We start from the raw sequence: 16,842 nt of genomic DNA on the forward strand, positions 1-16,842 counted from the left end.
TCTATGGCTTTTGGCTATATGACAATGTATAATGCTATTCAACTGCTTCTTAGTAATGGGTGCTTTTATCTATCCAATTCCGCACCGCCCACTTTTTTGCCAATAGTAGCGGTAGAATCAATTTACTGTACACATGTAGCTATGTTTTGTAGCCAACATAGTGCTTAATTTCCTCAGGTACTTAATAAACCATGGAAAATGTAAATGGAGACAAGAATTCTCCATTTGCCGTTCTGAATTGCAGGAATGAAAGACTCGTCACATCCAAGGGCAGGCCCCGTCTCCAAACGCACATTTTTTCGCCAGAAGGCATGATGAGGGGGTCGCACACGTACAGTTCATCATCAAAGTTTCGGCTTCTGAAGCGCGAGGTCTTCCCTGTCCACGTTCCCATCCAGCTCGGGGATTCCTGAGCCGATTCCTGTTGCATTGTGGGGGGAGCGGAAGTTGAGGAAGTAGTTGAACAGATTGAATGTGTCCAAACAGCACCACCAGCAGCAGCAAGCAGTTGCGGAGAGGAGAGTGAGAGTCAGAGCAGAAGTCGGAGAGCAGGCGGGCGACACTTCAAGGAGAAAATGTTTTAGAACGTGTTCAGGCAGAAAGCTACAATCGCGTAAGGGGCTGTTATTGTTTAACAAACAAAACACTTCATTATGCATTCAGACTGTAGGCTGGAATGGCCACAGTGGGAATGGTGAGAGCCGAAACGAACGGGGCTGGGATTTTCTTCATTTCAACATTCATCATCTTGAGCACCAGGACGAGCAGAGCACAGAAAGGTGGGTAGCTGACGCATTACTTGACTGAACGTGCGGATTAGTGAAAATCAAGTTAAAAAAAAAAACTAGCAACTGTTTGCATCGTTATTTAGCCAAGCATAGGCTGTCTATCGCTCAGATTTTCTTAGCGGTGTACTTGTTGAATCAGAAATAAAAATTGCGCTGTCCGCGATTCCTTTTAAATGCTGGAGGTTGTGAGTAGATTCTAGTTACATACAGTACCAGCCCAGCAACATTGTTGCCGCCGCGATTCGGAGCAAAAGAGTTCAGTTAGGTATTAAAGATTGTAAAGTTCGATTAAAAAAGTAAAGCTTAAAAGTAAAAGCTTTTCAATCGAAAGTCATATTGGTGCAGTGTTGCTTGTGTCTTCGCAGAGTGTCTAGCGATCGTTGTGTTAGGATGCAGTGGCTAAAATGATTTTATAATGGATAGGATAAGGTGAGGAATGGGGGGAAAAAAACTTTTCTGTTCGTGATTATTAATCACTACTGTATTTCTAAGATTAAAGTGATTCAGACCCGTCGCACTGGAGATACATGCGTTTTCATGCAAGAGATGGGGGAAGGGCCAAATTTCACCAAACACTTTGAATTTTGATCTTTTACCTACTCGGGATTTTTGTTTGTTTGAATATTTCATATGCAAACATTTGTCTCGCATCTCTCCTGATTAATATTGCTATACCAATGTGTATGCATTTGTATATTTAGCTGTCTTTTATGTATGCTCCATTTTTAGATGTTTGCAAAAGTGTTTTGTTAGTCTTAAAGAGAACCGCTCAAGTTTATTGGTTGTGTTCTCTTTGTGAGTACAGTGACTACTGACTAAATGCCATAATTTGAACGTATTTATCGAATGCTAATCAATCTTACTTTTCAGAACACCTGCGTAGCGAGTTCTTGCCATTTCCAGAGCAGTTTAATTCAAACTTGTCAAAAACGCGCAAACGGTGTTCCTTTTCAATGCCAGTTTGATGAAAAAATAATTTCAACTGCAGATTAAAATCACGACTGGCGTACATTTTATGCCATTATACATTTTCACACCTCCATAGTCAACAGGTTGTTCAGTCGACCTGAAACATAATACAATGAAATATATTAATTTGGTTTGAATTTCGCTCTTTATACTGAATCACAATAGTAATACTCATGCTAAAACTTGATTTTAAAACGAGGGAAACCTACCTTCGTGAATGTCTGTTGGACTGTTGTTTTTTAAAAAAATCTAGATATTCTAAAGAAGCTAGAGAGCCATGTCAGTCCCAGATAGCCCTGCATTTACTGCTGTAAATTCAGTGAGTCTCGTAAAATCATTACATCACACCTACATCTGAGGATGTTTGGAGGTTGTGTGAAAGGAAAACTTGACACTTTTTTCCCTCCAGTTTGGAGGGATTTCTTTTGAATTCCTTGACCATAGGTCTTGATGTACACTGGCTTGGGTTTTGAGTTAGTGGTTATGTGATACCCATGTGATGTTTCCATCTGCGTGGTTAACTTTGCACCCTACATTTCCAGGGTTAGGGTTAGTGGTGGAGAATAAACTGGGCTTCGTTTGCCGTTTCGTTAATGATCGCCTTTTGAGTATCTACTCACTGAGCGGCAGGACCCGGATAAAATTAAAGTTCTGGATTAAAATTAAAGTTCGGACACACCCTCCAGGTTGAAAAATTACTAAGTTCGAAGGTGAATTTCCGTGAGGTAAAAGCAATGTGGGTCTGTTAGATATACTGTCTGGTGTCAGCTTTTTGTTTGTAAGTTGCAGTTTGCTGGTGGGTTTGAGTTTTTAATCAGGACCAAGGTAAAATAGGTTGGGCTGAGCAGAGCTCTTCAGAGGTTAGTACAACAGTAAAAACTCTGGATGACTTGACTGTAGGGAGAGCCTCTGGCTGGCCAGTCAGATCAGTCGATCTGTCTGAAGTCCTTTGTTCGCATTTGCATCATGGATGTGACGCATGAATGAATTATAATTATGGGGGAGATACAGTCCTTCGCAACCTTTTTTTTTATAATTGGTTAAAAGGTTGGGCGAAAATCTACATTTTTGGTGAGTCTAGGTGTGCAAAAATAGTTTTATTCAACAGAAGGTTAATGTCATGTCTTATTGTATTATTTTCTCATGATTTTTAGAAGCCAAGCATAAGGGATCTATACTTGTACATCCGTAGGCTTCAATTACTTCCTGAGGATGACAGCAGTAATATATTTTTCTTACATATCCTGCAGCTAAAGTTTTCTATGACATATTTTAAGATCTTAAATGTTTGTGTAATTGTTTTTTTATTGGTGAACACTGAACAATTCTAAATTGGCACTGAGTAAGCTGTTTTACACTAAAAAAAATCAGATTTATTTCCAGGACCCAATAAAATTACAGATAAAACAAAAATGGACATTTAGCCCTGCATTTAATAGAGCTGCTTTCATGACTTTACTGTTTTCAGTTAGTCAGTCTTTTTCAATTATCTTGACCTCTCCTCCACCTTATTATATCTCTTCTAATGACTGTCTTCAATTCAGTTCAATTCAAGATGCTTTATTGGCATGGCCGACGAGTACAATCAGTGTTGCCAAAGCAAATAAAAATAAAATGAACGTGAAACGGAAAACTTCTACAGCCATATTACAGACATTTACAACAAACACATAAAATCTTTACATATACTGTAAACATATGGAGCATTATTGGGAGACAGGCTAACTGTTCCTCAGGCTGTCACATACTGGGCTGCCAATTCAACCGAGTTCCCTCCTCCCTCTCCCAGTAGGATTGGGACCCGTTGTGATTCTGGCAGGTGTAGGAACTCTGGGTTTACATTTCTGAATTTAGGGAAGAATGTTTCTCTAATCCCAGAATATTTGTCACAGTGCAGTACGAAGTGCACCTCTGTCTCTATTGCTCCCTCCTGGCAGTGGGAGCACAGCCTGTCCTCTCTGGGCAGCCAGGTCTGCCTGTGTCACCCAGTCTTCTTTTTGTCCTCCAAAATCCCCAACTTCCACAACTTTTCCACACCTCTTCTCCTCTCTCAGCCTGCTCACTCTCCACTTTCTCCGCCTTGACACCCCTTTCTGATACGACATCTCCTCCCTGCTCCAGGGACGTAAACCTGCGTTCAGAATCCTCTCCCCCCTCACCCCTTCAGGTCTCTGATCTCCTTTTGGACACTTCCTCTTCTCTGAACACCTCTCTAATTTCCAGCTGTTTTCCTCCTTTGTTTCTAAACAGGACTGCATTCCATCCCTCCTTAAAAAAAAAACACAAAGCACCCTTGATCTCCCACTCTCTCTCATCTTTCATTTTGATCTCTCATCCTTTCAGATCTCTGTCATTGTCTCCCTTCCTCCCTTTCTCTCTAAACCCCTCCAGCAGACGTACTGCCCGCTCTGTGCTGTCTTCATTCTCAGAAAAGTTGATCTCCTCCCTGTTACTGCTGCTACTATACACTCAGCCCATATAGCCTCCCTTTTCTCTGTCTTAACCCTTTGTGATGTCTCTATCGCCCCTGATACTGTGTATCACTCTATTCCCCTCTAAGCTCTCTGTAGCCTAGGCTGGTGTCCCCCAAAATTCTGCTCTAGGAGCCCCAGTTTTATTACTCTACACTTGCTCACTGGGTTCTTTTAATCTTTCCATGGCCCATTGTATCATTTTTATGCTAGTACACACTCCCAGCTTCTTAAACGCAGTCTTTCCAAGGCTGTCCTCCTTTCTGCCTTGCTGTCCTCTCGTGTCCCTTTTCATTTGGTCTGCAACTCCCCACTCTCCCCCTCCTCCACAGCCAAGAACCTCTCTCTGCTCCTCAACTGCCTGTCTCTTTCACTTCCCATTTTCAGAGACCTTTTCTTTCTCTACTCTCACTCCTCAGTGGTGGAATGAGCTCCCCACATGAATCCCAGTTATTCGGTCCCTTAACTGCCTTGCTGCACGCTTCAGGAACACTTACACGGGCTTGCGCTGGTTCTCAGAAAGGTAATCTGGGAAAGGCACTTATTCACTGTTAGCCCAGAACTGTACCCACACGGTGTGCCCACCACTCCTCTGTCTGCTGCATTCCCGCACAGCACTGTGTGCAGTTTTAGTTCTTACCCTTTCGTTGTGTTTGCGTGGCACTGTGATATTGCTTTTCCAGCTTGTGCTAGTCTGATTGGCATTTTATGAATTTGATTTTTTTTTACTGAATTGTTCGTGCCCTTGTATTTATTCTAGTGCAATTTGCTCTGGATAAGGGTGTCTGTTGAACACATAAAGAAAACAGGTGATTACTAAATAGTATTTATGCTGTGTGTGATTGCCAAAATATATTTTCTTTGAAGTGTAGCCTTTCAAATAAGTCGTATGGTTTGCTGAAGCAGTGTTTTAGTTTCTATTTTCACATTAACTGTTTTATACCCTTTCCTTGCTAAGATACTAAATATTACGTACAGTACGTATGTTTTCAAGACTCTAATATTCATATTTAATATAAAGACAGTTTCTCAATGCCACATCTAAGGGATTTATATGAGCACCAGCGATGCTTAAGCTATTGAAAACATCCTTAACATTGGATTTCTTAGAGTTATGTGTTGCTGGATTGCTTCCCCAGAAATCTGCAGTGAGCCATGGAAAATGTTTGGTGATGTTGATGTCAGTTTAGACAGCTACTGTATCTTAAAAGAGATGTGGGTCATATGAGCCTCTCTACATTCTAGTTTTCACTCCTGATTTTACTTGTTATATTCTTCTTAGTTGGATGTTTGCATTTGAAATCCTGTTAACGTAAAGGTAATTTAGCTTGCATTCTATGCTCTTTAAGGATGTGTACTCTGCTGCTAAGATGAAATCTTTTATTCTCCCACACTTACACTTAAATAAACACAGGTTGTGATGCAAGGAAGAACATGGTTTTAAATAAGAATAATTTATACAATAATGACCAATACAATACTTAAACCTATGATTTTTTTTCAATGAAATACATAAATTTACATTTATGAGTCCATTTTAAATGCTTTAAAAATAGTCGATGAAATCTCAGATTTGTTTGACAGTTCATAATATGGAAGCTGACTTTTTTCTAAATTCCTAAAGAACGTCTTTGAATAGTTCCAAACCAGGTAAATAAGGACTTGCTTTGATTGTTCAAACATCTCAAGTAGTGCTGATGATCAGCGTGAAATTAAAATCAGTCTTCTGTTATATAAGTTTACACCTTCAAATAAAATTGACAGTCTTGCCTCTGGCAAAAATCTAAACTGTTGGAGGTTTATAGAATGATATTGAAAAGCTAAGGCAAACCAGTCTATATGCAGAAAGCACCTGTTTTTAAATAAGGTGATGAGGGCTATCTGTTATCTTTAGTCAGTGCGGTTTGAAATTTTAATATTCTAATGGGATTCTTTACATTGTTTCACTGTTATTTGTTTCTGTGTCTATGTGCACAAGGTTCCCTATGTAATGTTTAACCTCGGTATTTATGTTTTGAGGGACTTTCAAGGACTCACCCTGAAAAGGTACTTTCCAGGAGTACAAGCTCAGCCTTATAGCCCGGTCATTGTGGGTTTTACTCAACTGCAACCCTGATTTCGCAAAAGGTGGTGACAGATTAGCTGAGAGTGGCTGTGTTTGGGAAGCCTTGAATCCGCCAGGGTATTGTGCTAACCCAGACAGCCACTCTGGGTTTGCATTGTGGTCAGTGAGAGCTGTATCCTTCTCCAATCAGTACAAACATCACTCTAATGTACTGTAGGAGATAAAGAGTGCAAACAACGACAAAAGACCTGACCATGCACTTCTGTAAAGAAAGCCTGTGCCATCCTTTTTCCACCCACACTGGTATGAGAGTTGCAGTAATAAATCAGAGATGTTTGGAAAGTTATAAATAGAAAGGTGACTCTGTTTACTTAAAATAATGAGTAGCTTCTCGGAAGACCGTGTAAGTAAATTAAATCTGTGTGATGCTTTAGTGCATTCCCTTTGTCAGGTTCTTAGAAGAAAATCTCTTAGTATTTTTTAATCATTTATTGGAATAGCATGTAGGAAGAAATGGCGGCACAATCACTTGTTACTGTACATGTGCAAAATGACAACAGTGGCATGTATACTAGGCCTGATTGTAAAAAAAAAAAGGCAGAGAATATTAAACAGCTCTTAAACAGGTCGCCTCTTGCCCTGATATGTGAATTGTGTCCATCTGATCACTACAGCGAGGTGTGATGTTCTATCCTTTTCTCTGAATTCAAAATCCATGCCAAAGCAGGAAGCCCAGCCCCCCATACTGCTGATCTGTGGGCCATCTGTAGTCTTGAGCTTCACAGCGCTTGTCACCAGAAGGGTGGCCTTGCACAGCTGTGGCCGAGGAAGAGAGTTAGAATTGCTTTTGGACGGCACCAACAGGTGCAGATGGCATTTGCATGGAGCTGGTGAGGGGAGGGGGGTTGATTATTGATAACCGTTTCCTTACCCTTGCTGTCCAAACTCTGCGTTGCTGCCCGGAACAGGATCAGCCTTGAGGCAAGAGGCATGATTTATATCTCCAATCAGGGGAACTTAGAAAGAATTGTTTTGCTAAAACGTGAATCTGGTTTTGAAAGATGTGAAACCTGGAAAAGTTTTTTTTTTCCAGTTCTCACAGATGTCCTAACACCTGTCGTATAGATGCTGTGAATTACGTGACTAAATGCTTACACACAGACCCTTGTTTGCCACCTCGCTTTGGTGACTTAAAAGAAGAATTTGAAAAAGAAATTAGGCAAAGATTCAGTAGTGCCCTGCTGGATTTTTTTTATTGCTATCTTAAACGCAGAAGCTGGTGTTATGAAGCCTGTGCTGCAGTATTAAAACAGGTGCTTGGTGCTTAAAAACAACTGTTGCAATGTCGTGTATGAGTCTTCATGCTTAGGAGCAATGTTTAATTTTCTTGGTGTCAAATTCTATTGCAAATTTGTTGTGTAATTTTTTTGCATTGGAACATATCTACTGTGTAATATAACAAATCCAAGAAGCTGATTTTTTATGTTTCTGACTCGGGAAATTTGAGCCTTGTTTATACAGGGCTGAGTGGTAATTTCCAGCTGCTGTTGTTCTTCGACGGCCTTGTTCTCAGGAATAGCTGATGTTACAGATGGATGTCTTGTTTTTTTTATTTTAGGTGATGGTTGTGGCTACACTGTTCTGGGCCCTAACAGTGGGACTCTCTCATCAATCAAGTACCCCCACACTTACCCCAATCATACGGTCTGTGAATGGGAGATCCACGTCAGTCAGGGAAAGAAGGTTCATTTTAAGTTTGGGGACTTTGACATTGAAGACTCTGACTCCTGTCACTTCAACTACTTAAGGATATATAATGGCATTGGGCCAACAAGGACTGAGATAGGTGAGTACAGTTCACATCCTTTATTAATTTGCTTTTCACTGATCTCAAGGAAAGTCATACATCACAAAGGGAAGAAACCCATTAAGTCAAGGGACAAGAAGGTAATGGCATTACAGGATATACTTCAACACTGAGAGACTAAGAAATGTGAGCACCCTGCATGCTCCAGGAAGTTAATTTGATCTTCTTTTCACATTGTCAAATCATGTTTTGTGGCTGTTGTTTAGATTGAAATACTAATTAAGCCACATTTCTCTGGATAGGGCTGACAAGGAATCAAAAATCAAAATTCCTAACATACAGTAACAGATGTCATTTTCAAAAATGCTTTTAATTCAGAATTGGTATGCCTGTTGATTCAATCCACCACACCACTTTCCTTTTTTCTGTAAATTAACTTTTGCCAAGATATTTTGAATCTTAGTATTTTTTCATATTAATTTGCATCTCAGAGATGCTCAAGAGTGCATTACATCTTTTTGTTGTGCATCAATTTTTTAAATCATGTACAGAACAGCAGTGTGTTTTGAATTGTAAAGTAGTTTACATAACCTGTTAAGATATTAAACACATTCATTTAGACTTTAAGGTTTATAAAGCCTCAAATAAATTGTCAATTAGTTCAGTTTTACCAAATACTCTAAAAACAGAATCTCCTATATGCTAAAGAGAAAGGACTGATACAGCATCTTTCACCAATGATTAGTACTCATGTATTGGTGACATAAGAATACAGCCGCCTAGATTATTAACCGTTTGCATGTCTTCTAGAAGTATGAGGTGAAATTCTATGGAGTATATTTCTTAGAGCACGAACGAGGTGCCACTCAATTCCATACTGTTTGGGGTTTTGCAGCCTTGCGGAAAAGACAATAATACATTTGGATATCCATGTGAGGTCCCATTACCGTGCATATCTCAGTTCCACAAAGCTGATTTCTTAAAAGAAAAAAAAAGTTTTTTTTTTTTTATAATATCGCCTTCCCACACAATTTGAAACGGCCAGTTGTTTTCAGTCCAGGGTCTCTAGAAGCAACTCCCACTCCTACATGGGGATCGCATGAGTCACGCTGCATAGCTCCTCCAACACGCCGGCCTCCAGAGACATTAATTCACTGCGCCCTGAGAGAAGAGGGTGCCAGCCGGAGGAGGAGTGGTGCCCCTCTCCCTGACACTTCCACAAGCGCTGCAGTCACCCAGAAAGAGACAGGGGCTCTCCCTTTTCTGGTTAAGTCAACTCATCCCAAACCTGCCTTCGCTATTCACGCACGGCTGCTTGTGTAATGCTGGGCACAGCTAGCTTGTGACATAACCCAGACTTCAGCTGCTGACTCCTGGCCTGTGGAGTTGAAGATATGCTCAGAATGCCCTTTCTGGCTGACTCACTTGAGAGCCCCGATTGCGCAGTCTTTTATAATGTTTTTTTTGTTCTGCTAACACGCATCTTTTGTAATTAAAACAAAGCTGTGTGTGCTGTATCTCTAGAGGCTTATTTTTCCTCCTGAACATATGAATAATATGTAAAATATAGTTTTAATTTTAACTGTAGCTTTTAGCTGTAATTTTAGCTTTTGGTTTTAAAAATTAAAACCAATGAAGATAATGAAATATACCATATATTATTTTAAAATACTTTTTGACTTATAATATTGTAATTTGATTAAATGTAAGAAGTTATTCTTTATTAGCGTGGCTTTAAACAGCTTCATTTGGAAAATTGATTGTATATTTTACTTTACATATTCACTTTTTTTCTTGTTTGTTTATGGGTTCTTATTGTGTTATATGTGTTATATTATGTCATTTTGTATCTGCCAGCAAAGCAAAATTCCCAGCTGGGACAATAAAGGATGAAAGTAAGGTTAATTTGGAAATCTGTCTCACCAGACTGACATCAGTCTAGTGTTGGAACAGTAGTGAGGACTTTGCAGGAGAGAACAGCTGTAAGGACTGAAATAGAAGGCTGTAAAATTGTGCAAAGGCAACACATTAAGTCTGAGAACTCCATGCAGTCATTTAATTGTGATCTAACTCTCCATGTGGAAATGGCGAATACCGAGTAACTCCGTGTCTTTTCCTCCGCTCCTGACCAGGTAAATACTGTGGGCTGGGCATGCAGTGGGACCAGCTGATCGAGTCCACTGGGAATGAAGTGACGGTCCAGTTCATGAGTGGCATGCACAGGTCTGGACGGGGTTTCTTCCTCTCCTACTCCACCACAGACCACCCAGGTACACCCTTATTCTCACCGTGTGTCCTTGACTGGAATATATTCCCCTGACCAACCACGACCTTTTATTTCCGGAGAGTTCCTGTTGTTTTCCATTGGTCCCCACCACAGAATCAGTGTTGCTAGAATTGAATCACGAGCTGAGTTTTTTTCTTTCACTTGGTGCCTATCAGTATTTGAAATATAAACTGCACTTATTACAGCTCTGACTATCCTGTTTCCTTCATGATTCGGTAAATGCACTATATTCCTGCACTCTTCTAATGTCAATGGGAATACCTGTGATACTTGAGCAGGCTTGGGCAAACTATCAGAACTTTCAGAACTGTTGTTTTTAGAAGAAAAACTTAAAAATATGTTGGGAATCGCCACTTTAATACCTGTTTTTGACATTTAATGACGTATACCCTTGAATAAAAACCTCTCGGACACGTAAACTTTCTCTGGGGTTTTTATTCAAAACATCCAGGCGTGTTTTAGGATTGTATCAAGTGGGAAAAATCCTGCCTTTAAGTGCAGTGGAAAGCATGATCCCACTCAATGTGCAGATCCATTACTGTTTCATGGCAAGGAATGGAGAAAAATCTAAACTGTTTTTATGAACCTTGGAACAATTACTGACATGCTATTGGACATGTGGATTGGATTCCCTGGTGATTGCACCAGTGCATATTCATGTGTGCATCAATGTGCAGGTCTTGATATACTGAGGTCAATTTCTTTAAAAAAAATTCAGGGAATTCATTTTGTTCTGCATCAGAAAATAAAATATAATAATATTTTTTTTTAATATTTGCAATAAGGGACTATTAGATCTCAGGAATTTAGCAAAGCTTTATTAAATTCAGGAATGAGTTCCCTTTGGACAGCTGAATATGCTGCAGTTGGCTGTTTCCAACCACATTTCCTCAAATTAAAGAAAAATGTGGTAAATTTATTTTTGGGCTTTATCAATATAGCATGATTATGAAAAATATAATGTCTCGGTAATCTTTGCCCATTCTTTCCTCCAGTTAGCGCATTCAAGCTACCACCATGCGAATGTCATAGATGCAGCTAACATTTGAGACTCAAAGAGGAACTATATTTTTTCAATTGAGTCAGTTGTAGCATTGATTTTTCTCTTACATTTCAGGTGGTTTCCTTAACAGGCAGAAAGTATGGCTTTATAAAAACTGCTTCCTTGAATCTTGTAGCAGGGAAGATGTCCTTTCTCAGATTGCAGTAGTGTATGTCAGGTCGGATATTTTTATATGCAAATCCAAGAATATTGTTTTGCTTCTTTTACAAATGGGGAGCATCTTACTTAAAATAATTCAGTTAACCCGATATCCTCATTCCAATCATACATGTAAAATCAGACAGCATTGGCTGACCATGTTATCGATGTTAATCTTCCGTCAAAAGAGTGAATACTAGAAGTGAAGGTCTGGATTGAAATATGAGCTCTTCAGGTCTTGACTGAAGGGGCAGTGTATTTTTGTGAGTGACGGCTATTAAGCAGAATGGATCTGGAGTTGCTGCAGGGCTCCCCATCTCCTGCATCTATCAGTCCGTATCTGTCATACTGTCAGTGTAGGAAATGTGAGTGGATTGAAAGGCAGACACTCCATTAGGAATCTCAGATTTCTGACTGCCGTCAGGAGAATGGTTATTGGATATCTGTCAGCCCTGAGGAATCAGGAAGGCATTGTGGAGGTGCAGAAAAAGGTATAGATTATCTTGGAAATTTGGTTTTCTGGATGTTAATATCATTTACTGTAAAATATCAGCTTTTCTTTTGACTAGATTTTAAGGGGCATTTCCTCCTGCCCTGCCATTTCGGTGTTCATCAATCAATATAGTGAACGGAGTTTGCAAGGATGATCAGTTTCCATTTACTGTCATTTGCCTTTTAAATTCCCCTCAACATTTACAAAAACTTGTTTTCAATGAAATTTTCTTCTGTTACTTCTCCTTTAGTAGTCACAAATTCCTTGCTCTGTCCGAATGCATTTTGTCTTGACTCTAAAGCATAATACGCTACTAAGCCTCGGTAAAAAAAAAAAGTCATAAGACCTGTGCCAAAAGTGGTTATGGCATTAGGTTTGATGCTGTAACCACTAAGCCACAACGGCAGTTAATACTGTGTAATTTATGTCAAGAAGCTATAAAGAGATTATTGTGAATTGGACGTTCAGAAAGAGTTCAGGGTTGCAGCTTGATCAATGTGGCACCGTCACTGGAAGGTGGCTGTTGACCTCTGCCTCCTTTAGGTAAGGGGAGAACTAATGTGAACAACGGGTCCTCAGGGCACTGAAATCACATAGTGGAGACGACCTCTTGCATTAGGGTGAACAGGTCAGAACATGAGGTGCTAATCAAACTCGAAATCAATAACAATTTTGTATGAAGACCTTCCCCCTTTCCTTTTCAGTGATCACTAGGCCTCACACAGGGGTCAAGCAGATGATGAAGTTAATATGCAGGGAGCTTTGCCATTCTTTCATGCAATAACAAAGCAACACACTGGAGAGGCCGTACAATGCTCTATTATAGAAGCATAGTACAGTGTTTCAATGAAGGTTTTTTTCTTCTACTTCATGCTGTCTTCTTATGCCAGTGGGATATTGTTCATGCAGAAATCTACAAAACCTCTGAACAGATTCACCTCTTATTTAATCTGAAAGAACACAGTATAGGTGAGGGATTTTTCCTGAACCTCTTTCTGTATGGGTAAAGAGAAAACAGATCTCCAGATGTGTTTTTGTGAAACCATTGTTTCTTTGTTTTTTAAAAGATATATTTTCTTTCCTTCTCTTCCTTCACTTAGTAAAATATACCAGAAAAACTTCTGTCTCTCCAATTCACTTTACAGAAGAGTGTTTATAGTCTGATGAATTTTTCACTGCTATGAGTCAAAAACAAGGTGAGACACCACGGTTTATTATTTCAGTCTTATCTTAAAATGGACATTTGCCATGTAATAAAATGCCACAGTAGTGAGTGTACTGTTTAGTTTTGTTGAATAGAAAATTAAATGTTTCAATTAGAATAGATTAAAATCAACACACAGTATCTGGATTTAATCCCAGTGCATAGGGGCTAAGAATGTAGATGCAAAATACCAGAGCAGGTTTAGAAGTCTCATTACTACAATAGATTAAATGTTCTCTCACAGTGTAAAGATACAGTGATTAGCTGTAAAAACATTGTTTTGCTTGATTTTTTTTTGTGCAGAAAAGTGGAGACATACAGTGTTAATGTTATAACAATCCTAAGGTACTGCTCACTAAACATTTGTTCTGAATGATCTGTATTTGTTTTTTGTCTTTAATGTAAAATTACATTCTCCTGTTTATAGGCTTCCTGTCTAAGGGATGTTGAACTCGTTCAAGAAAATGTCCTCTAATTTCGGTGTGAAAGAATTTCATTGTCCAGTAGGACATGCTGTGTTCTTTGAGTCATACATTAAAAATCATCCCTGGTCTGTATGTAACAGTAGGATCCTGCTGTTTGGGCAAATAAAAAATTCCAGGTTTGGAACGATTGAAATTAAATTTATCCAGGACAACATCTTAACTTTCACAATGGCCGTCTAAATTGAAGCTGTACTGGACAGACAGTATAACAAAGCAGCCCTCCCTTTGGGGAAAAGGAGGCTTTATTGTTCAAAGTTTATTATAAACTGCTGTTGTCAAGCACATTTATTTCGTGTACAGTTCCTAAAACCAGTGTGTTAAACTGCTCTTGCTGACTAATTGAATCCAGCTGTTTGTCAAGGAGTTCAACCCTGATTGAGTCTGGTCTTAAGCACCTGGCTTTAAGGCACTGGCAGTGTGTAGAAAATTCAGATATTTTTTTTCCCTCAGTTGCTTACTAATGGATGGCTCATAAAACGCCCTGGGAGAGACAGGCTTTAATGCCCATTGGAACTAAGTGGCCATAAAAAGGGGGCATGCTGTGAAAATGCAACCAATTGTTATTGGTCTGCAAAAGCCAAATGTGAGAGCCATGGGATTTGACAAATTATATGTCAACTAAAGGCACACCATTACAGTTGTGCTCAGTGCATTTGAAGTACTAAGTCTCATAGTTCCATTACATTTTTGTACTTGATTATGCTTGGGTTTTTTTTAAGCATGTGTGACGTTAAAAAAAAAAGAAGAAAAAAACTACAATTCACCAACTGAAGTTTTCATTATTAAATAATGTATTTTTTTCGCGTTTCAGTGGTCTCTAAGCTCTAACTCTTTGCCTTCTTGGGCTTTGTCGGATAATATATTTACACTCCTCAGAGTTAAGGTCTGAAAATGTAAAGCACTTTTTAGGCTACAAATTATACTTCTCTTAAAAGTCCCACTGTAGTCTCTTAATTCCTTTAAAAAACATTTTATTGTTCTATAAAACACACGATTCCTTGTATCTCTGTAGTATCTACTTTATGCACTGATGAATATAATAAAAATTGAATACTTAATTGGTGACTCAGTGATTTACTGATTTACTTCCGTTGAACTGAATCATGACGCAGTTTCTCATCTCTCTACCTGATCTGTTGTGCCCTGGAGCTGTTAGTGCCTTTTCACTGCACTATGGCTGTGGTCCATCACTCCTGGTGGCCACCGCAGTTCAGTAATACATTCAGTTTCCTACTGTATGTAGGAAAAAAAGCACTAAAGCTGTCGTGCTTTGGGATGAAAAGTACTAAATGAACGTAAGGAATTACTGATACTGTTACAGCATTAATGCTTTTTAAGAAAAAAATGAAGGAAGAAAAGGTAGGAACATCCACAAACAAGTGGGTGGTCTGTTTTCTGCCTTAAGCTCCGTGACGACAAGGTTTCTGAAGCCGCTGGGTGGAACTCCCTGAGAGTGTGCATTTTAGTGATAAAAGATGGGCCTGTGAGGGAAAACAAAGCACTCATTCTCTAAATAGCATGTGTCAGTTCCCGTTTCTGAAATGCTTAGACGTGTTGGGAGTGTTTTTTTATCACAAACTGGCCCCCTGCTTGAAGTATCACTTGCCTTCTGCACCACAGTGTTACTTGCTTGCTTTAGTGTGGTCATCGGTATCAGAAGGGTGTTGGACAGTTTGTGCCCCTTCTGTCCTTTGCCTGGTTTAGGTGACTCTTAACACGCTGTAAATCGGGAAATGGAATTTAAAATGGTAAAAGAAACAAAACAGTTAAGTCACAAAACAGTTGTTTTTGAGTTGATTATATCATTTTCTCCAACCTTTTTTCTTTTGTTTTTTTTAAGTATGCCGCTCATTTTGACACAGGAGGAGTAATAGTGTAATTCATGAAGGGGTAGTTGCGATTTTGGCATTAGAAGAGCCAATCGCAGAACAATGGTTGGTTGTTAATAACCATAGGACAAATTTGCTGCCTCTTCATCGGAGATTTCTAGTGTCAAAGCTTGTGAATTCCTCATTTATTTAGAAGGTTTCGGAAACAAAGTGATTCATTTGAGGATTTCCAGGCATCTCAAGCTCTTTAAAATACAGGAATCTCAATGGATATGTCAGTAGGACGCCCAGTTTGTGACACGTTCAGACCCTAAGGGCAGATTGGTGTCATAGGAGGATACAAGATAAGCACATCCTTAACCTACATATTCAGGGCAGACACTCCAATTAAAATGATTTGATTTCGATAGTCCTTGCACTCTGATGAAATCTCACATGATTTTTTGCCAAAGTATTAAATGTGGTGTGCATGGAAGTGTATTTAAAACAGTCTGCCAAGCCATGCTGTTAATTTAGAATACCCTGGCTTCTTTGGGTCTTTGAGGGAAAAAATGGTTGATTTTTTTTTTAACTTTAAGTATAACCTCTAAGATTAGTGGTGTCACTTAGGAAAGTTTTTCTTAATTGATACCACAGCGCTGAACTTGGGTATATGTAGTGCTCCAGAAAGAGGCTCAGTGAAAGGTAATTTCTAGATTAACATCATATTATTAATTTTTCCACATAAGAAACACCTGTCTATGCATTAAGGGTGGTTTTTGGATTAAATCAGATGTTTTCAGTCTACATGTATTGTGTATATATATGAAAAAGTGAATTTTAAAATGTGAATTTGTTTTTACTAATAAGAAGCATTTCCAAACATTTAGTTAAAACCTTTTCTGGAAGTAAAGGCTTACAATATTATTACAGCTATTTGTGTTAAATTCTGCTAAATCTGTGTACAGAAATCAGCATGTCAAGTACTTAGCAGTTCTGTAATATATCCTCAGTGCTGTGTTAACTTACCTTGACTCAGAAAACAATCTAAATCTGTATAAAGAGCTGTGAGCCTATAGATCACCATTTCACATGATCCCTGTTAGTATGTTTTTTCCTCCTTAAAGAGGGCACTATTAGTAAATAATTGTCCAGTAATTTCAACGTTTGAAATTGTATTTAATTTATTAAAAAATATCATAATGAAGTCCTCTGGGGTTCATATTATAGAAGCTCATGGTAGCTGGAATAAAAGGTGCTGTAT

The 16,842-nt window shown here is 39.0% G+C and overlaps 1 protein-coding gene across 1 annotated transcript in view; it reads left to right on the top strand.

Moving 5' to 3' along the window:
* The first annotated feature begins 455 nt into the window (after window positions 1-455).
* dcbld2 (discoidin, CUB and LCCL domain containing 2) overlaps window positions 456-16,842 on the top strand; it is a 45,038-nt gene continuing 28,651 nt past the window's right edge. The window contains exons 1-3 of the mRNA XM_088914799.1: window positions 456-779; window positions 7,912-8,139; window positions 10,233-10,370. Of these exons, the coding sequence (XP_088770925.1) occupies window positions 677-779; window positions 7,912-8,139; window positions 10,233-10,370 (469 nt within the window). The 5' untranslated portion in view covers window positions 456-676. The remainder of the gene's footprint in view (window positions 780-7,911; window positions 8,140-10,232; window positions 10,371-16,842) is intronic.

This window comes from Atractosteus spatula, chromosome 4 (assembly GCF_055471065.1).
Source record: "Atractosteus spatula isolate fAtrSpa1 chromosome 4, fAtrSpa1.hap1, whole genome shotgun sequence".
NCBI classification, from domain to species: Eukaryota; Metazoa; Chordata; class Actinopteri; order Semionotiformes; family Lepisosteidae; genus Atractosteus; species Atractosteus spatula.